We start from the raw sequence: 22,868 nt of genomic DNA, 5'->3' as shown, positions 1-22,868 counted from the left end.
GTATAGTATGCTGTACTCAAAGGAATAAGGCCAGCTGTCTATATGATCTAGTTTTGTGAGAGGAAAATCTGTCATGTTTATAATATCCTTACCTCTAGTTCATGACATATGTCATGACAGGTAGTAGCAACATCTTTGCATAAGTCTGAAGTAAAAATCTGTGTTTTATCTTTGGTTGTTTTGGCAGCATGTGCTCTGAGACAGACACAAGGAAAACTTAAATTAGTAACTTCGTATATCACCCTGTATTGTGCATATAGCAAAGAGATTTGTCTTAATGTTACTATCTGAGGAAGCCCTCTTCACTGTACCAACTCTTATACCCTTGGAGGCATATGAATCTATTCAGAATTTGAAAATTGAATTTTAAATTACCACCAACAGCTGTTCTATAATTTAAATGAATCTTAAGGCACTCGTAATTGGACAAGTCAAACTGAAGAAGCTATTGGTAATTTGCAAATAGCTTTGTGCTTCATCATAAATGCATTCGCTGTTTCCTCAACCCAGTCTCAATTATTAGACATATGTGCAGCATAGTTGGACTGATTCTAGCAAACTCAGCAAACTAAAACATTATTTACTTACTTGCCAGACAGTATTTTTCTATAAGTAGTGATTTTTTCAACCATAACGGAATGTCTTTGTTCTAGACATTTGTTATAGTCATGGAGTTGTACTTCCTGCTCTTGATACTTTTTCAAAGCTTCCTCCACTTGGCTTCGAATATCATTAATTTCTGTGATTCTGCTTAGTATCAATGATTCTTTATGATCAAGGTTTTGCTGTGGAGCAAAAGACAAACAGAAACTAACATGATAACCAAAATAGTGTATATAAGAATAGTACCAAACCACAATTTCCATTATGATTTCATACGATATCAATGGGGTAAGCTTTTGATGAACAATTTTCAATCTATACACCCCTAGAAACATCTAAACCAACTTTTCTTTTTGATCTGCCCAGTACTTTTTACGATTTTGTTCAAAACAAATGAGAATACATAATTTCTTGAAAATTTCTGTATCTAAACATTACTACAACATCTGAATCATTTTTCACACCAGCAGTTTTAGAGTTAAGATTTTTCAGATTGCAAATGCTTCATACATGCATTTTACCTTGTACATTACATATTTTCATTCATGATATTGTACATCAAACTTATTAAAATCTTACCTTTACACTATTCTTATACCTGTCAAACTCATCTTCATATTGTGCTTGTAGCTGTGCAATCTTCATATCAGGATCAGCTTCTTGAGCAATACTAGTTTGGAGTTCTTTATGGATAATATCTTGTTCACCTTTCATACGTTGCATTTCACTTTTATGTGTTGCTATCATATTTCCATGCTCTTGCTGCATATAAAGAAAAGTTAATATTCAAAATTTATATTATCTGTCTGCCTGCCTGCCTGCCTGTCTGTCTGTCTGTCTGTCTGTCTGCCTGTCTGCCTGCCTGCCTGCCTGCCTGTCTGTCTGTCTCTGTCTCTCTCTGTCTGTCTGTCTGTCTGTCTGTCTCTCTCTCTCTCTCTCTCTCTCTCTCTCTCTCTCTCTCTCTCTCTCTCTCTCTCTCTCTCTCTCTCTCTCTCTTTCTCTCCCTCTCCCTCCCTCCCTCCCTCCCTCCCTCCTTGTCTTCCCTTCATACACAAACAGACATATGCAATTGATTTCGCCATATATGCTTTCACACTTGGAAAAAACACTAAAAACACACAAAACTCACCACTAATCTCTGAACTTCTCTCTCCAATGACTGGTTAGTTTCAACACAGCTGGTATGCAAATCCCTATCATCCATAGCAGGAGGAGCATCTTTACAAAACTTCGGTGTTTTGTCACATTCTCTACAGATATACTTGGACAGAATCTTCATCAGAGCTTGATCTGGTGGAGGTTCCCGTGGGTGTTTGCCAGGTCCCTGCACTTTTCTTAACGCGAGAAATGAGTTACAGATGCGTATTTCACGACACATACATTTACCATGATGTGGGAAGCACACTGGTCCTGCTTTGTGGACTGATTCTAGATCTAACATCCATGTTGGTATTTCGAGTCGCTCTCCTTGCAGCATAGGTTTCTGGAAATAAAGAAAATGTATAATGACACACAATGGTGGACAAATAAAAATAATATATAGTTTATTAATCTAATTAAAAATTCAAATAAGGACCCGTGCAGTTTGAAGTGTCTCATGTTAAAGCAGGAGGAAACTGAAGAACCAGGGGAAAACATGCGCATGTTGTTTGGTAGAGTCGAACTAAGTATCACCCTTCTTACATACAGACCTGAGAAATCTTTAGTCAAACTCTGCTAACTCTGGGCAGGTTTGAACCCAGGCTGCAGTGGTAAGAGGCACACAAGCTAACTACTTGGGCACCGACAACCCCTACATCATGTGCTTATAGCTAAATTTTTGGAATATGTTTGTGCCTCAGTCAAACCAGCTGTATTATTAGGGACCTGGTAGGATAGAGATTGCAATGTTCATACCTTAATCCTATACGTTTATAAAGGCTGCAATAGATTGTACGCTCCTCAGGGAGTTGGGGAAGTATAAAGGACCATTGTGTCAATATAGATTTGTGCAAGGGGTAATACATGTAATTGTAAAGCGCTCTGAGCACAGAGTGGGAAAGCGCTATATAAAATTTAACATTATAGTTAGCCATGAATGGGCAAAGCCAACATGGCTATAGGAATGACCCACGTCCATTCATCCATGTATATAAGTATGTGTGTGTGTGTGTGTGCGTGCGTGCGTGCGTGTGTGTGTGTGCATCTGATCATGGCGTGTGTGAGTGTGTGCATCTGATCATGGCCAGTAATATCTCAGACACCTATGACACAATTTCACCCAAACTTGGCACAAATGTCAACCACTACAGTGTGGGAAAGTGGTATATAAAAACTACCATTATAATGACAATACTCACCTCTTCATTCTGTGTATCAATTACATCTACCATAGAGATCTTGAGACCAGGATCAGCTAGATTAGCCAACTTAATGGCATGTTCTAGTACACTTCTCTCTTCAATACAAAGCTTAGCGAGTGGTTTAATGTCAGATTTCTTCGCCCGTATAGCAGTCCTGGCATCCTCCAAACTACTGTACCTTCCAGATTTGTGGAGAAGACTCAACAGGGATTGGTTACAAGAAACAACCTGTGTGTGAAAACAATGAAATAGTGTTTGTAAAGTAAACATGAAAGTAGCAATCCAACTGCAGTATTATCATACCATGGAATCAGATCTTAAGGTAATGATTTTGTCCATTATTCATACCCATGTATTTTATTTATCTATTTAAGATCCCTGAAGAAGGTCTCAAGCATAAACTTGACTGAAACATTGGTAAACTTTAAATAAAGAAAGTTTTGAGATTTCAAACAAATCACTGTTTGATCTCAAACAAATTTATCAAGTTTGCTCTAGTTTTTTTAGTACATTACTATAAACTACTATTTTGTTCTTCCGTTGTATAGTCTTATTCACATTACTTAGTTGCTATATTTGATATTTGCGAAGAGTGCAAAAAACTTATCAGTGAAGATGAAGGGTTCAGGCATGTAATGTCAAGTTTCTACTAAACTTAATTCAGTTCAAGACTTCTTGTACATCCGATGTAAGAATAGACTTTTTGGTTCTCCACTTTGCTTTTAAAAGACAGAATTAACCCCATCCAAACCGTTCCCCATCACACACACACACACACACACACACACACCCCCCCCCCCCAACTAACACCAAATCAAAGTAAATATCCAACCTTTCTTTGTAATTCATCCTGTAGTCCTTGTAGATCCTGCCAGCTGTGTGAATCCATAACTGGAAATGCTTCTGGGTTTTGTCTGCAAAGAACCCAGTAACAGGAAATGGTTGTTAAAATAACTACTAGTATTTACACATTTTTTTTTAATTTACAAAAATCTCAATAAATAGTCATTTCCATCCATATGACCACTTTAAGAGGGATGAAAATTGCTATCATTATCTCATTATATACAGTAAACTTTATAAATATTTTAAAGATCATAAAATGTAGTAATGTTATTATAACTTGTTGAGCCAGACAGCATTCTCTTTCTGATTACCTGACTTCTATTGTTTTACATTACAAATACTTACACTCTAAATTGTTCTGCCATTAATGCTGCAGTAGTTTCAGTGAATGCATAGGTATTGGCATGTTTCACGTCTCGACAGTTACTGTAAAATAAACAAAATAACATCAGAAAATGTGATGAACAAATTCAGTATAAATTTTGTGTTACTGCTGTAGCACAATATCGATATATCGTATACTCTGCTGATGGTCATTGTGTCAGTAAGACAGACCAGAGAAATTTGCATATCAAAATAGGTGCACGGCATTCATTATGTTTCTTCATAGACCGTAAGTTGTATCAATGTTGTTCAGGCCTATCAGCCTTCTTAACCAGTGGTAGCTGATAGCATGACATGAATATAGAGATGAAAAGTACAAATGTATGGAAGAAAGAAAGATATTAAATCCCTTCAAGCAGTTATTATAATGAGTCATTTCTTGAAAAAAAAGGAGAAGTTCTGAATACTTAGCCATATCCGCCATGGACTTTTGCAACCATTCAACATTATGACTTACAATAATTATTTCACTACCATCTTTGGTGAAATGTTACTTGTCTTGATAAGAATGTGGGGAAATAAAACTTACGGATTTCTGGCCAGCAGGTTGTAGTATCGATGAGCAAGATCTCTTCTTTGTTCCAAGGCTCTAGGCCACATACAGCTCACCTGAGAAAAAGAAAATTTAGTGATCAGAATATGAAATATTACTGCCTTAGTATAGGAATTTGTCTATCATGAGGATTGAATGGTAATCTGTCTTGACATGGGTTGTGGGTGGTTAGTGACACCCCAATCAGAAGGTGCAAATACCCATATTAGAGCTGCAATATTTCTACTACATGCATACTATCAGTAAATGTGTATATGGTGGAAAAGGTATATAGAGTTTTGTATTTATGATTTTATCTTGTAGCTTAGACAAATATATATGATATATGATAATGATATGATATATATGATATTATATGGCCAATTGTGATATATAATATATAATATAATATAATATAATATAATATAATATAATATAATATACTTCAATATAATATAATATAAATTTATATAAACCTATACTATTTTACCTTGTGATCAATTTCACTGAGTTGTGGTACAGCATTCCTATCTCTGTCAATTTTCAACTCACAGAAATTTACACCAGTATTTAGATTGTCGTCACGGAGATCAGAGACCCAGATACCTTTCACATATAACTGACCAGCAAATCTGTCATCAAGTAATAATGTTCCTGCAATCAAAGACATAGTTTTACTCATCAGACATGATTATGTTCATTAACTTCAGACAATTATCCCAAATTCTCAGAAGTTGGTAATGCCCCACCCCCGTCATGAGGACATGGGACATTGTAACTCAAGATAAACAATAACAGTGACACCACACACAGCAGAATTCCTTACCTAATCACATTGAAAACTGATAAGCATTGCTATTCTTTTATGTGCAGGAGAAACATGCTAATTTAATACATGTGTACATTTGTATGCTGAAACAATTACACATAGACTTCATTTTTATAGTTTCAACTGCTTAGTAAGCAATAAGTAATACTTTTCTACTTTTCTACAAGAAACACAATTATCCGAGGCTGTCTAGTACTAATACATCCAACCGTGCACAACACCCCTATAATTGTTTATTTTGAACGCGCGTATAAAAATGTCATGTACTATGAGTGAAATGTTAAAGTAACCCCATTTGCCCTGTAACTTGGGAATTCAGGTAGCTTTTACCTTCAATGTAATTACCATGCCACTCTTAGCAAATACCCAACTGTCTTCATTTTTACAGACTTTGGCGTCTCAAAATGACTCATATTGGAATAAATGTATTTATATAACGAACTCACCCATTTCTGTGTCCACAGTATCCATTGGTTTGGTTAAGAATATAAAACGCATTCTGCATTTGTCAAACTCTTGAGGTGTTAGTGGATATATGGATGACGATGTATCGTTTTCTCCTAACTGAAAAATGCTGCATTGGAGAAGTATAACAATGCTTTAGATCAAAGAAGGGCAAAATGAAGGTTTCCATATTCATGTTAATTAAGCCTGCAAATTCATGCAATGTATATATCATAATGTAACACAAAAGAAAATATAGCAACACCATCAACAGACCAATTTAACTTAAATTATTTCTGTTTGTATGTTTTTCATTGTCATGAGTTTTAATACTAGTATGTTTCATTATGTATTTATTTGTCTTCATTCTTTCATTCATTCTATTTTGTATGCCAACCTTAAAACAGCTCTGAGTCCATAGCTGGCTTTGTGTTGAATAAATAAATGAAATAAAGGAGAATTATGGGCCTTGCATAATTGTTGATATTCTGGTTTAAGATCCATTGTGTGAGACAATGTTGTTTGTGTTGTTATGTTTGTGTTTGTTTTGTCGTTATTACATTTGAAATGACATTTTAATTGGGAAATGATTGAAAGACTTGTTGAGTTCTTTCATTGGAAGTGATTTTATATAACAGAGACTATATTACAGATTATATTTTACATACCTCTCTTGATTTTGCCTGTGAGCTTGTTGATCTAAAATACAAAACAAAATGAAGCACATGTCATTCACTGCTATTATACCATACTAGTATATTAATGACTAGATACTGCTCTGCATGTGTGCCAATGTGCAGTGCACAGTGTAGTCAAAGACAATATTATTTGTTATGGTTTGAATAAAGACTATGTTTCAACTCACAATAAGAGATTGGGGTCACAATAAGAGATAGAGGAACACAAAACTGTGGCAGGTCACAAGAAAATGCTGTGTCAGTGGCACAAAATGTCTTGGAGAGCACAGTGCTATGCAGGCATGATTTTACTCTGTAAGCACTACCAAATATGCCATGGTGGTTACTGAATTTCCGGCCATTTGCAGGTAAGCAACACAAGAGGGTGTCCCAGATTTGGCAACATGAGGGAAAAATATTCACCCTGACTGATGATTTTATGGCACTGTATGAGGACATTGAATAAAATACATGTATGCTGCCGTGTATTCTTAAAAGAGCATTATACTGGTTAGGTATGTTGTGTTTACTGGCAGTCACACACACACACAGCAGGAACAACTTGTAAAATGAGTGGTAACTTTGTGTCTGCTGTGTTCATGTCACGTACAGTACTCAGCCATTCTGACCCTCACTTCTGGCCCCAAAAATGACAAACAATGATATACTGACGGAAATACCTACCTATAGTTTTAACAAAGACAGCAAGTCCTTCTTCATTATCAAAATGATGATAAGGATGAAGACCAAATGTCCATTCTTCCTTGTTAGTTTTCATGACAACATTACATTCCTGTCTTACCAAGGACAAAGCACCAATTTTCAACCCTTCCCCAAATTGACCGATAACATCCTTATGTCTGGAATGGTTGGAATAGCCGAGCAGTAGGATTTTTCTTTCTAAGGCAACATTTTGATTAACCAGGGTCAACCTCTGACCAAATCTATCATAATGCATATAACCAAAACTTTCTGGTTCTTGAGCTTTCCTCACCATAAATGCTTTATAAATCACTTCACTTTCACTATCGATGATCTAAGGGGAAACAAAACAGCATTGTTGCTTACAACATTTTGGAGTTTAAAGTGACCATATGGATGAGGATTTGGCATTTATTTTGGATTTTTTATTTTTAAAACAATTTTATCATGGCTTCCTACTTGAAAAATCAATGTGAAACAATGTATACTAAGATTGACGAGTGTGTAAAATGTTGTTATTGTACATACAATAACAAACTTGTTTACACATATTTTAGCTTTTTGTAATGTATTGAGTTACAAAACAGAGTTTGTCAATGTTGTTCCACATTGATTTTTCAAGATAAAGATAAAATTGCGTTTATATAAATTTAAAAAATCCCAAATAAATACCCAATCCTTAATCCATATCGCCACTTTGATTAAATTAGCATTTAAATAAACAACTTAACAAACTAAAATAATCATGTTCTCTATTTATGTACTTTTCCGCATTGAAAGTAACATTGAGAGGACTTTATTTTGACTCAGGGAGAAGGACAGTTTCTAAAATGTCATGTTTTAAATTGTACTTTTTTGTAACATTGACAATTTATTTTGCCATGTTTTTTATCCATACTTGTTTGCTGATATTATTCTTGCCCATATGACACACTGAGTCCAAGAAGATACTGCAATAATAATAATAATGTTGGTTCTTACATAGAGCTTTCCCACCCAGTCTCGGTGCTCAAAGCACTTTATACAATTATTACCCTTGGTTCGGATCTATAGTGGCACAACGGCCCAATGTTTGTATTTTTGAAAAGAGTGGTAAATAGCCGAGTTTCAAATTTTTTTTATAGACCTAGTTCCCCCACCTACATTATATATATATATATATATATATATATATATATATATATATATATATATATATATATATATATATATATATATATATATATACACTCTCTGAAATGATTATTTCTGCAATGCAGCATGGTTATTTGTATGTGTTGAGGGTAGAAGAAAATCAACTACTTCATTTTCTTCTACCCTCAACTCAACATATACTCCGCTCTGCGTGCAGACGTATCGAGCACTGTACTACGTATAAATCTTCATGATTAATGGTTATTATATATCTATGTATGTATGTATACCTAATCATTTTTTTACTTACCTCTTGAAATTCAATCTTATGGTACATACAAAACATATTTTGTTGGGCAGTTTTACTAACAGCATCACAGATTCCATCATGCCAATTCTGTATTAACTCTCGTACTCCTTCCCATACACCCCACGATGGGGCGTATCGTGACGTAAGGTTCAATAACACAATGTCTTTACTTGGCGTACTTTGGGAATTGTTCACACGAATGTTCTGTCTATTGTGCACATATTGGCGAGTCTCGGTAGACTCGGTAGTATCCATGTATTCAGCAAACCGTGAGTTCTCTACAATTAATTGACTCGTTGAATCTACCTCCATGAATGAAGGACCGCTACTGCTCTGACTTGCCATTATACTACTACTAACATGCAGACAGAACACCTTCAAAATAAAATTGAGAAAGAAAAATTAAAAGACAAAAAAAAAGTTATTTGTCAAGACTATTAATTTCGGAAGTTAGCATGAACATGTTAATAACAACTGCTGCTAATTATGTGTGTGTGTGTGTGTGTGTGTTGGGTGGGGGGGCTACCATGGTTTTGACACATTTTTACAACACATGACATCATGTTGTGTTTTTGCCTTATTGAGTTTTTAAACATGACATAATGGAGAGGTTTGACCCAGGGCCTCTTTACAACTTTACTCCATATTTTGAACCACATAGTCTCCAAGATACCAATTTCAATATTTACAGGTCATGGCAGGCTCAGACAAGCCCCAAGGTCATGACCTAATTATTAGCACTGATAATAGGCTTCCTTGAGGTCAAATTGAGGTCACTGTGATGCAAGGACATACAGTGGTTTGACCCCTATAGTCCTTGACCCTTTACAGTGTGCTTGAACACTGAATAATCCTGGGAAATTCTGTATCCATTCTGCAGGCAGGTACACAACCCATAACCAACACCCACCCCCAACCCCACCCCTCTCAGCGCCATCCTCAGTGCTAATCAAAGTGGTGAAGGTGCACACACTGTGTATACATGTATTGAATAACAGTTTACACTTGGACAGGCTTCACACGGTGTCTGATACTGTACACACCTTCTAAACACTGAATCCATGTTGAACATCAAGAATAACCTGTCACAAGAATTTTGAACGAAGTTGAAGCAACTTTGTGATACATACATATTTTTAGAGGATCCCTATTCAAGTGTCATGGCGATGTTCTTCATTTCATACCAAAATTTAAAGCGGAAACACGCATGGCAAGGTGCCAGTGTGCTGTCCTTACATCAATAATAAAGCGGGTCACAAGCTACTGGTTGAACAATTGCTTACTTGTAGTTAATATTTGACAGATTATAAGCTAGATGGAACCTGATGCCTGCAATTCAGTTTTACAAATGGTAATACTAATATTACTATGACAGTATCATGTGAGTGATACGCAAATACATTTTAAAATTGATATATATGTATGTTGTATCATTTCAAAGTTCATAATGTTCCAGGTCACAACTAGATGTACTGCCTAAAGTTATAATTGCAGTAACTACAACTACAAAAACTCCAAACATGTTAAAACAAAAACAAAATCACATGAAGTGATTAAATCATATGATATAGATTTGCAGGACAAGACAAGACATCCTAATAATATTTGAATGATTCATTGACGAGGAGTGTGTGGGACTTGTCACCCACTCGTAAAGAGACACATTTTTACTTGAAGCCTACCGACTTCTATTACGGTACATTGTTTGTTGTGGCGTATACAAACAAAAAGCCGGGGCTTGGTCGAAGTCCGAACCGAAGAGTGTCTGTGGCCATTTTCTCGCTTTGCTGTTTATTAGAAAGGTATACACAAGCAGAACTGTTTACACTTCTTTAGAAAATACTTGTTCCCTGCATGCTGCACATGTGTCGTAAATAAACGTGTTCAACTTCTAAGTTCTATGACAACTGCTCGTCGCATCGTACAAGACGAGATCCCGACGCCATCATGCTGCACAACAACTAACATTTTAATGATTTTGTAAAAAAATTCAATCACAATTTATAGGAAGCAAAGGTCATAGTACCATGGACATGCACCTGGCTAGGTACAGAATCACCCTACTTCACAGTCATACTTAAAATGCATACAAAACTCACCTTTGAAGAAGTTTAAAGGCACGCCGCCCTGTCTGTTGTAAATGCACCATGGGCATGAATGTCGTCCATATTGTACGGTGACGTCACACGGAGTTCCCCGAAATGTTTGCGCCCTCAAGCATTTGTTTTTCTGTCTTCTGACGCGATATTCACCCCAACATTTAGTCGACGTTACCACTATAAATCAAGATCTTACCATTTTGTCTGTTTTATACAGCAAGTCATATCATTATAAGGAATCAGTCATAAAGCTAAGCCATCTTGTTTGTTTGTCTGTCTGTCTGTCTGTCTGTGTGTGTGTGTGTGTGTGTGTGTGTGTGTGTGTCTCTCTCTCTCTCTTTCTCTCTCTCAGAGTCATGTTCATTATAATTTTCTACATCGCACATTTTCCCCTCAAACAGATATTCTACATATTCAAGAAGATTTAAAATAATACAAACACACCAGTAATTGTATTGATTTATTAATTATCAAACTTTACAAACATTGTAAATTTATCAAAAGTTTTCTTTTACAATCTTAGTCATTGAAGTATAAAAAAATCTCTTCTACTTTCAAATAAATTCTGCATTGCACAATACTGGAATATATAAATAAGGAAATCAAAGACTTTTATCATTATAACTTCAAAAATCTATGTGACTAAATCGGGATAAATTTTAGTACATGAAGAGGTACATTTTCTAAGCGGGAGAAGAGTTAGGAAGGGGTATATATAATACTATACAATAGGGAACTTGCAAACCCACCATGTTGAATGTTGCATCATGGGAAATGTGATAATAAATACTAATCAAATAGTATTATAAACAATAATGTTACATTGTTTGTAACCACAAATAATCAATTCATAGTCATCCTAACCATTGTGGGAGGTTTATTTTATCGGTAGCTCCAGATTTGGTATTACGATAACCACATATATTCCCATAATCCTTTGCGTCTGAGCATGTTTAGTGTGGATTGCAAGTTCCCTATTGGTTTGACTTCAAATATTACTGTTTCTCATGATGATAACCCGACCAATTTTTTTCCGTCCACCTCTAATATTTTGTGAAATGGCACCCTCTCTGGCAAGATTACACAAGTGTCTGGACTGTCATCATCTACAATCATGGTGGCGGCGATGACACTTAATTGTTCAAGAAACGAGGCATTTCTTTTATGCCGAAAGTTGTTCAAGTAGGGGGAGGGTTTTGGAAGAGAAGCAACGTCAATTGTACGTGTTGAGAAGATGGGAAAGGTTCTGTTACCAGAGAATCCAATAAAAAGAAGATAGAGCAGAGGAAAAGGAGATAAAGAGAAACATTCAGATGCTTTTTCAACCAACTGACTTAGACACTGTGTTCTACAATAAATGGTAATTATTTGCACACTACATTTTCTAAAACTCATTACTACGTATACAGAACCAGAGTGACTATATCGTTTCAATTAAGTGGCATGTTTTAATGTCTCACACAATGTTTTTGTCATGAATTTAATATGTTAAAATGAAATACTGATAACATACAAGCATACAAAATATTGTATTTTACGTCACTGTTACAACACAAACCACCAGCTCTGTCAGATGTGACAAAGGAGCTTGGAGATTGAGTCCCTAATAATCAACACCTTGTGCTTGTCTATATATCTGGACTGATTATATAAAATTCAAGCTATATGACGTATGAGCGATATTGCCAGCCACACCACACAACAATGACTGTAAACTGCTTCTACTTTATTCATACACCTTGATGACACCACTGATAGTTTCTCTGCAATCTGGACAATTTAAGCCAACTTTAGTGACACAAGTCTCACAGTACCTAAAATGGAGACATGGTAAAACTGCATATCCTCTTCGCTTGGTTTTGCAGACAACACATATATATGAGTGTGACTGAAACAAAAACAAAAACATGACAAGCTTTAGTCATGAGACAGAACTCCATAAGATACGAGTGCAAGTGTGATGTACTCGGGGTATTTGCATGAGTGCTTGTCCTGTCTTTGCATTTGTACTTTCATGAGTGAAAGTGCAGCAGAAAACACTGCAAGCATGAGTGCAAATACCCCTGAGTACCCACACTGGAACTGAAGTGGGACGGGGTTCTGTTATCATTTACATATGTTTATCTGAAACGGCAAATTTCCATAAAAATCATAATGCACAATCACACAATTTTGTGCGTAGTGAACGATCAAGTCCTCGTTGCATGCAGATAATAATGCAATAGTGTTTTCAGAATGCACAGCAGAGACAATACCACTAGTATGTGTGCACACCCGTGCACGTAATCTCTGATACAAATGTAATAATGAAAATTTTCATTCACAGGGTCAAATACATTTTTGCTGACGTCTCATTAGCATCATCAGGGGTATACTACACTTTATTGACTCTGTGAGTAGAAAGTTTCTTACTTTATTAAAGTAGGAACCCGGAGTCCATGAACATTCATTCTCACATGACAAGAGTTGTTCACATGTTATATTACTTAGTTATACAACAAGTAAGCTAAAATGTTCAAACTGGTCTTATTTTTTCTTGTTCTGTGTTATGACAAAACACATTAATATCTTTGGTTCTGCAGTGCTAAAAAAAACGACTTTGTGTCTCAAAATGTTAAGAATTTCCTATATATAGTAATAATAGTATATCAACTTCTTCATAATCTTTGCAGCATGTGAACAAATTTATTGTTAAAGGCCCACTTTGAGAAAGGGTTAAACATTAGGTGTGACACTCAGTTGTATGACACAGGTGTACAAAAAAAATTGGTCCAGAATTAAAGAATAATCCTATGTAATCCTCATGGCTCCAATGACACTAGTGTGAGAACCTGGGATTGAAACCTTGGCCTTTAAGGGTATATATTTATCCATGACCTACACTAGGCTCCTTAAATCTTAATCATTGCTAGAGACCAAGAAGACCAATAAAAATTGTATTGAAGTAAAAGTTTGTTCCAAGCACAAATTCGAAAATTGTTACCTGATATTTTTGACCACACACTGCAGTCAACTGATTGACCTATTATTCAGGACACATGACCTTGAAATGTGAGTACAGTAACCATAGGGAAAATGACTACTGGTCATAAGGACCGACATGTAGCAAATGCTGCTGGTCCTTAAGGAAAACTGCTGGTCCATACTCAATGCAGTTCACGTTCATGACCTGTATCTACACCCCCCCCCCCCCCCCCCCCATTTACAGATTAAATGATTTTGAACTTTAAAATATGATACAACATATCTTTAGATATAAAAGTAAAAGGGTACAACGAATTGTTCACTATCCACTATTATTTCATAAAATTTCCACTCGGAGTCAAAAAATAACTTGGAAGTAAATTTTGGATTCACAAGCAAGTACTTTTTGATTCTGTGAGTAGAGGTTTTCATTTGTAACTATGAACCCAGAGACTATGAATATTCATTCTCGCATAATCTGTTCCTATAGACTATAGTGGTCTGAGACTGAATGTATTCATTCCACCATAGAAATACATATCCATAGATTGTAGATAATATGGGTGAATGAATCAATAAATCTACATTATCTGCAATCTCTAAGAGATCACAGTCCTCTCCTTCCTCTCTGTACGATTCACTAAATTCTGAATCACATAATCCAAAGTCAGATTCATCGTATGTGTCAACAGCTAATGTAGCTTTCCAACTCTTAGCAAACGTAGACTCACAAATTCATCATAGCAGGTTTTGCCACATAACTATCCCTCTTGAAAACTGTGTATTTGCTTTATTTCAATTTCAGTACAAGTACCTGTTTAAGTATGCAATTACTCACATCTAACTCTCTACATATTTCAGTACAAGTGCCTGTTTAAGTACGCAATTACTCACCTCTCACTACATATTTTAGTACAAGTACCTGTTTAAGTATGCAATTACTCACCTCTAATTCTCTACATATTTCAGTGCATATTGTACCTGTTTAAGTACGCAATTACTCACATCTAACTCACTACATATTTTAGTACAAGTACCTGTTTAAGTACGCAATTACTCACATCTAACTCTGTACATATTTCAGTTCATGTACCTGTTTAAGTATGCAAATACTCACATCTAACTCTGTACATATTTCAGTTCATGTACCTGTTTAAGTATGCAAATACTCACATCTAACTCTGTACATATTTCAGTTCATGTACCTGTTTAAGTATGCAAATACTCACATCTAACTCTGTACATATTTCAGTTCATGTACCTGTTTAAGTATGCAAATACTCACATCTAACTCTGTACATATTTCAGTTCATGTACCTGTTTAAGTATGCAAATACTCACATCTAACTCTGTACATATTTCAGTTCATGTACCTGTTTAAGTATGCAAATACTCACATCTAACTCTGTACATATTTCAGTTCATGTACCTGTTTAAGTATGCAAATACTCACATCTAACTCTGTACATATTTCAGTTCATGTACCTGTTTAAGTATGCAAATACTCACATCTAACTCTGTACATATTTCAGTTCATGTACCTGTTTAAGTATACAATTACTCACATCTAACTCTGTACATATTTCAGTTCATGTACCTGTTTAAGTATGCAAATACTCACATCTAACTCTGTACATATTTCAGAACAAGTACCAGCTACTTCTGTACATAAATTGGCTGTAAACTCCCTTTCTTTTGTTTTTGCCTTCTGTGTTTTCACCTTTTCAATTCTGTAAAAATAATGTGGCAATAACTGATGACAATAGTAAAGAAACAGCACAAGGATGCATGTACATACAGATTCTGAAAAAATGACAGAGAGGAAAACCAGTATTGGGAAGATGCCGCAATACATCAGACAATATCTCATCTCCTTAAAATTTAACATAATAAGTCATGCATACAATACAAAACAAATGTGCTCCTGAGCTAAAAACTCCCTTAATGTTAACTTTTGTGTTTTGGGTGAAAAAAACACAATATGACAAATTGGTGAGTTTTGTTTGGAATTAATAATTAGCTTTGGGTGTCTTTAGATGTCTTTTAATTTGACTTTACTAATTTTGGTTGTATTGGGTTGTGTTTCAACTGGCCTTATTAGCCCCAGATGTGTTTTCTGAAAGTGTAACTCAACAAGTTTCTTTCATTGGTAACTTGCATCATGGAATCTTAGTCAAGTACCAGTCTCCATGATTATGTTTGTTGTTATAATACAGAGGTGCATATGGCAACCATGTGCTTAAGAATATTCCTTAATTACAATTGATAATTATGGCATTATTCAAAGTTCAAGTAACTTAAGTGAACAAAAGTTAAACTTACTTTTCAAAAAGAACTCTCTTATATTGGACAATTTTTTCAACCATCATAAGGTGTTTTTGTTCCAGACCTTTATTAAGGTCTTCAATCCGACGTTCTTCTTCTTTGTATTTTTCTACCGCTTTTTGAACTTTCATCTGAATCTCCTGCATCTCATTTTCACGTTTCTTTATCAAGTCGTCTTTTTCTGCAAGTGTTCGCTGTTAAGTAAAGTGAAGGGTAGTATATTATGTTATTACAGTGACACGAGGTAGTTCCTCCCATGATCCCATTGGGCTTATATGCCACTTTCAACAAAAAATTTATGTATTAGCATTATAAGCAGCATAGAGAGGTTAGAATGAAAAAAAGCAAATGTACATTCAGTGAGCCTGCAAATATACACGTTAACTCTTACAGAAATTTTCTTTCCGCCCTAAAAATAACAGTGAACACATTTCCATGGCAAGTGAGCATGCAATGTTCCAAAACGACTTTAAGATGAAATGTTTATGGTCCAACAAAGACGGAAGTGACTCAGTGATGTATAAGATGGCGATATAATTCTTACCTCAACATCTCTCCCGTATTGCACAAATGCTGCTTCATACTCATTTTGAAGTTGAGAAATCTTAACATCAGGATTATTTTCTTTGTCAATGTTAGTCTTCAGTTCCTTCTCAATTGCACTTTGCTCACTTCTCATACGTTTCATTTCACGCACATGCACAGCATTCAAGTTTTCATGTTCATCCTGTAAAATAAAAGATATTCTCTCAAAGTAAATACAATTATATCCTGTACATTTTATGGATTTAGTCTCTACAATCTAATCAAAAATAAAAACCTGGTGTAGAAGTTATCTGCTTGATGCTCAATATGATTTTGTTACCTTGAAAGATTATTTTTACTTGAATCATTTTTTGCATTACAAATTTGATATTGTCATCTCGCTCACCTCTCTCTATACTAGTATTATGCTTTTGGAAACTTAAAATAAATCTTATTCGATATAATCTGAATCTGAATCTGAATCTGAATCTGAGTCTGATTTACACAATGTAATATAATGCTTTGATTTTCTTATCACTACATTGTACATGCCTCTGTTGAAGTACAGTGACATGCAACGACCCCTACAGTATCTGACATCTGTGCAAATTTTGGTTGAAATCGAGTTGTGGGTGTTAGAGATAGTGATTACAGACTGACAGACAGATGTAGAGAAGAATGGACAGATGAACGAACATAGATCATTCCTTTAGCCAACTTCCATGTGCCTGTTGTGGCTAACAATACAAAGAAAGTATTCAAACCATTGGCTGAAATTGAGTTATGCATGTTAGAGATTATAGGGATGTCCACAGACAGACAATCAGATCAACACCACAATGGATGGACAGATGAACATAGATCATTCCTTTGGTGTGCCTGCCTAGGCTAATAATACCCCGAAAGTATTCAAACCATTGAGAATTTATAAGTCTCTGAAATCTACTAACACAAACTCACCCCCAATCTCTGTATTTCTTTTTGTAATGACTCACAAGTTTCAACACAGCTTGCATGTAACTCATCATGGTCTACAGGAAGACTAACATTCTTACAGAAAGCTGGTGCCTTTTCACATTCTTTACTGACAAACTTGGACAGAATCTTCATCATAGCTTGATCAGGCTGAGGTTCTCGTGGATGTTTACCAGGTCCCTGAACTTTTCGTAAGTGAAGAAAAGAATTACAGATCCGCATTTCACGACACATGCATCTACCATGGCCTTGGATGCACATCTGTCCTGATCTATGAGCTGATTCTCGTTCAAACATCCAGATTGGTATTTCAATTCTTTCTCCTTGCAGTACAGGTTTCTGTGAATGAATGAAAAGAAAGAGTTCTTCAAAGTGAAACTAACAATGAAAAATGGACTGTAAACTGCGACCTGTGACTTGTCATGGCTCGATGGCCATGGCCATTAGAATCGAAAGTTTTCTTGTAATACCAGACATTCGGGTATTATATTATCGACAAGCTTATAAAGGGGCAAGTTACAGTCACTGTCCTCACCAGTCTTCCCTAGTTCAGTGATCCATAGATATGAATTTTGTTTTTAAATTTCATTTTTGTTAATGAATATATAAAATATTGATTTTGCATAACACAAATCTTACGGAATGGTCAACCATTTGACTCTTAAATTACGTTCAGTCTTTTAATTAAATCAAGTGACATCTATAACTGCAGATAATGTGTGAAATAACTGCAGATGAAGTGTGACATATCTGCCTCCAAAATTTGTTTTCTTTGCCAAAAAGTACTAAAATTTCATCATGGGAGGTTGTATACATTGAACATTGTCAAGTATGTTATTTGCCAAATAAATGAAAACATTTTTACTGAGAGGGGTTTATATTAAAACTGAACACCCAATGTAAGCAGTTTTACCACTGTGACCACAGCAAATACATACCTGGATAGACAGAAATAACCACTTTTGTTAAGCCATTTTTCGTTTTCAAGAAATTAATGTTATACTCACAACAACAAACGACATCACTACTTACGTCTTCATTTTCTGTGTTGATCACATCAATCATTGATATTTTCAATTTAGAATCTGCTATATTTGCAAGCTTGACAGCATGTTCTAATATACTTCTTTCTTCCATATTAAGCTTAGAAAGTGGTTTGATGTCAGATTTTTTGGCTCTTACAGCAGCTTTTGCATCTTCTAAACTTGTATATCGACCAGATTTGTGGAGCAGACCAAGTAATGATTGATTACAAAGCACAACCTGCAATAGATAATATTTTATTTGAAAGCTTATTAATTAAAATCATTCATGACAGAAGAGTACAATTAGAAAAATTTATTCCCCAATATTTTCCTTTATTTAAAGAAAATACAAGTGACCTAAGGGGCCTTGTCACTATGAGTAATAGACTTGTAGTGACAAACCCTGTAAGGTCACAAGTATTTACCTCCCCAAGCATTATATTATTATGGAAATATCATGGTTATTTGGGATGTTGTGACTCACATTTTGGTCACTGCAGAACCAGTGACATAAGCAAGGGTTGTCGTGATGTAAAAGACCAGGGTATATATAATCCATACTTTCTGTTGAAAGAAATAACTTGGCTTGTGCATGGTATAATATATTCTATGAATCTAATCCAGACTTTCTGTTACTTATTAAAACTAATACTATAGAACACAAAGTTTTAGCCATACATTTTTCTTCTTTTAATAATCCTGGCATAGTCTATGTTCACTTACCTTTCTTTGTAACTCATCCTGCAGTCCTTGTAGTTCCTGCCAGCTGTGTGAATCCATGACTGGGAAGGCATCAGGATTTTGACTGAAAAAAAACATTTACATAAAGTCAGTATCTCCACATACTTGTCATACTGTGATCATACTGTGAAGTGGTTAGAGGCAGGCTCAGAATTTGCAAGTTGCCAGTTGTAAGCTTGTTGCACTGTTTCTGAATGACAAAATGGGCAAACTTTGAACCACCACACCACTATACTAAGTATACTTTTATTTGCATATAATACTGAAAATAATGTGTAATTAAAGAAATATCATATCTATCATGTCAACATTATACTCAGTTTAGAACTGTAAAACTGGAAATTTTCACATTCACTTATTTTGCTTGAAAACAAAAATGCAAAAATAAGTAGTGACTAAAATGCCTTCTTGTACATAAACACAATGTACAAGTCTGCTAACTACATGCAATAAAGTATTTGAAAACTAGCTGAAATAAGACTCACAGTAAAATCGCAAAATTTTCTAATAGCAATAATAGCTAAGGTTAACAGTGTGTATGAATATGTACTTCTAACATAATCATGGTAAAGTGTATGTAGAGAGATACAAAACACCATTGACTCATTTGGTTAGGCAGATTATTGTCTAATCAAATGATATCAATTGTAGCAATGTTATTATTACTTTTGTTGAGCCAGACAGCAGCATTTCAGGTCAGCTAGCTGACTTCTAATTTTGTATGTTACAAATACTTACATTCTAAATTGTTCTGCCATTAGTACTGCTGTCGTTTCAGTGAATGCATAGGTATTTGCATGTTTCACGTCTCGGCAGTTACTGTAAAATAACAAAAACAAGTCTTTGTCAAAGACAGAGCTTCAACTTAGTAATTCACATTCTGAATTTTTTGTGACAAGTCTGGCCACTGATTGGTGATTATCACAAAGGCCATGAAACAAAGCGACGAGTATATGTGGACTACTATATTTGAATTTTTGCCATAGTAAATCCATGGCACTAAAGTGTCAACAAAAGAACTATTTTGTCTTCAGTATATACTGGCTTTGCATTCATAGCACCACATACTTCTACATATTGATTTGAAATTGATTGTGCAGTCTGAAACAATTTTCAATTTTGGCCAATTTAGTTAGAAAGGAAGGAAGGGGGGGGGGGTAAGAGTCTGAGGCCTAATTAAAAGAATTTAGTTTTTTATCCTACATTGAACTATTGATCTTGCCCCTAAACACATTTAAATTTCTGTCAGCATTTACAATAAGGTATAATTTAAGCATCTACAATTTGGTATGATTTCAACCAGATGAATACTAACTGTTGCATTTGATAGCAAACAACTAAAAATGGATGATAATAAAACGTACGGATTTTTGTTCAGCAGGTTGTAGTATCGATGCGCAAGATCTCTTCTTTTTTCCAAGGCTCTAGGCCACATACAGCTCACCTGAGAAAAAAAGCAAATTCAAATACTACAGTGCCTGTAAAAATTGCTTTCTGAACACTGAAACTTGTGTAAATTTGTATAGTTCTTTTACTTTATTATAGATTAATTAATCAACTGATCGACTTATCAATTTATCAATAAATTAATTAATCAACTGATTAATTAATCAACTGATTAATTAATCAACTGATTAATTAATTGACTGAGTGAATAACTAACTTGTTAAATAATTGATTAAAAAATAACACAAAATAATTAATTTACATTTGGTGAATTAGGCAAGGAATATGTTCAATTTTCCAGATATTAGAAAACTTTCATTATCTGTAAAAAAAAATATAAGCATTTATGTATGAAAGCTTGAAGTTGTTAGTTCATGAATACGATCAGATGATTATATTTATATATATATATATATATATATATATATATATATATATATATATAAATCTAATCTATACTATTTTACCTTGTGATCAATTTCACTGAGTTGTGGTACAGCATTCCTATCTCTGTCAATTTTCAACTCACAGAAATTTACACCAGTATTTAAATTGTCATCACGGAGATCAGAGACCCAGATACCTTTCACATATAACTGACCAGCAAATCTGTCATCAAGTAATAATGTTCCTGCAATCAAAGATATACGGATGATGAGTGACAATTGTAACTGTACAGCAATGGGTAGGTTTTTTTTTTTAAGTCTTGTTTTCACTACGAAATCCTTGTAACAGAAATGAAGAAATCGGGTAAAACTAACAGTTTCTCTATTAGAGTGTTGTATGATTCTGTGTGGGAAACCTGTTAAATACAGGACAAATTCGGTGTTTTGATACAAAAGCGTTAGTGTAATCTTGATGGCAGCACACTGGGTCTACTACTGTTAATGTCTGTCAGCACATCATGTGAAACTTCACACACTCACCCATTTCTGTCTCCACAGTATCAGCTGGTTTGCTTAAAAATATAAAACGCATTCTGCAATCTTGAAACTCTTCAGGTGTTAGTGGGTATATGGATACAGATGTATCACCATCTTCTAATGGAAAAATTCTGTTGGGTTTCTTTTGTGTCATCGTTCCTGTACAAAGAAAAAAATGATTCATAGGAGAAATAATTTTGATAGTCTTTACAAAGTCTGTCTTTTATGTACACAAACCTAAATTTTAAGTCAGCAACAATGAATACAGTTATGAAAATTGGGTATAAAAACATACAATATACTTTCCATTTTTATCCCCATTGGGGATAAATAATTATCCCATGAAATTGTTTACAGGTACCATTGGTTTATCCCAATCAGGAAGGTTGGGATAAATGGATAATTATCTCAGATAAATTATTTTTCAAATGCAAGCATCAAGTAACAGTTCTGGAAAACCCATGTCTGACCCTGACTTTTTTATATACACGTTTCCGTGTGCACATTGTAGCAACGTGTGCAGTAGTGTTCAAAGGTTTAAATTTATCCCAATCAGGATACAAACATTTATCCAGAACAGGAATTTGAGAATAATAGTTTATTTTCGATTAGGGGATATTGATATAGAAGCACCCTGCTGAAGCTTTCTTCAATTCTGCTAGCAAACAAATAAACTCCAAAACAACCTACCAGCATCTTCAACAAAAACAGCAAGCCCTTTTTCTCCGTCAAAGTGCTCATATGGAAACAGGCCAAACTTCCACTCTTCTCTATTCGTATTCATAGAAACACTGCGACCTTCTCTGACCAAGGATAAAGCACCAATTTTCAACCCTTCCCCAAATTGTCCAATAACATCTTTACTTCTAGTATGGCTGGAATAGCCAAGCAGGAGGATTTTTCTTTCTAGGATAATTTGTTGATTGACAAGGGTCAACCTTTGCCCAGCTTTATCATAAATCAAATACCCAAAACTTTCATTTTGTTCATTGCTATCAGCCTGCTTATTCTTCACCATGGATGCCTTGTAAATCACATGTTC

At 35.0% G+C, this 22,868-nt stretch overlaps 2 protein-coding genes across 2 annotated transcripts; both read right to left on the bottom strand.

Annotated features, from left to right (window-relative positions):
- Positions 1–584: 584 nt before the first annotated feature.
- LOC144450575 (uncharacterized) lies at positions 585–9,002 on the bottom strand. The gene is made up of 12 exons (XM_078141217.1): positions 8,804–9,002; positions 7,342–7,693; positions 6,649–6,679; positions 5,983–6,110; positions 5,198–5,361; positions 4,705–4,784; positions 4,137–4,217; positions 3,778–3,859; positions 2,943–3,173; positions 1,733–2,086; positions 1,183–1,365; positions 585–785 (listed from the first exon to the last, which is right to left on the bottom strand). Exons 1-12 carry the CDS (start codon positions 8,837–8,839, stop codon positions 585–587), a joined length of 1,923 nt encoding a protein of 640 aa, XP_077997343.1. The 5' UTR covers positions 8,840–9,002.
- Positions 9,003–11,472: 2,470 nt separating this feature from the next.
- LOC144450816 (uncharacterized) lies at positions 11,473–22,868 on the bottom strand. Its single transcript, XM_078141551.1, has 12 exons — positions 22,517–22,868; positions 21,830–21,985; positions 21,371–21,534; positions 20,822–20,901; positions 20,196–20,276; positions 19,440–19,521; positions 18,724–18,954; positions 17,677–18,030; positions 16,736–16,918; positions 16,189–16,385; positions 15,488–15,596; positions 11,473–12,790 (listed from the first exon to the last, which is right to left on the bottom strand). The coding sequence occupies exons 1-12, from the start codon at positions 22,842–22,844 to the stop codon at positions 12,629–12,631; spliced, it is 2,127 nt and encodes a 708-aa protein (XP_077997677.1). The 5' UTR covers positions 22,845–22,868; the 3' UTR covers positions 11,473–12,628.

Source organism: Glandiceps talaboti, chromosome 20 (genome assembly GCF_964340395.1).
Source record: "Glandiceps talaboti chromosome 20, keGlaTala1.1, whole genome shotgun sequence".
In the NCBI taxonomy this organism is placed as follows: domain Eukaryota; kingdom Metazoa; phylum Hemichordata; class Enteropneusta; family Spengelidae; genus Glandiceps; species Glandiceps talaboti.
The sequence above is the reverse complement of the archived record's forward strand: the minus strand, read 5'-3'. Positions and strand labels throughout refer to the sequence as shown.

Excerpts from the sequence above, each read along its gene's own strand:
- LOC144450575 (XM_078141217.1), bottom strand. The coding sequence starts at position 8,839 with ATGTTTTGTATGTACCATAAGATTGAATTTCAAGAG. Across the intron at positions 6,680-7,341 it reads TGTCTTTGTTAAAACTATAG|ATCAACAAGCTCACAGGCAA; the intron begins GTAGGTATTTCC and ends TTTGTATTTTAG. Across the intron at positions 4,218-4,704 it reads AACCTGCTGGCCAGAAATCC|TAACTGTCGAGACGTGAAAC; the intron begins GTAAGTTTTATT and ends TTTATTTTACAG.
- LOC144450816 (XM_078141551.1), bottom strand. The coding sequence starts at position 22,844 with ATGGTGAAGAATAAGCAGGCTGATAGCAATGAACAAAATGAAAGTTTT. Across the intron at positions 18,955-19,439 it reads AGGATGAGTTACAAAGAAAG|GTTGTGCTTTGTAATCAATC; the intron begins GTAAGTGAACAT and ends TATCTATTGCAG. Across the intron at positions 18,031-18,723 it reads TCAACACAGAAAATGAAGAC|AAACCTGTACTGCAAGGAGA; the intron begins GTAAGTAGTGAT and ends ATTCATTCACAG.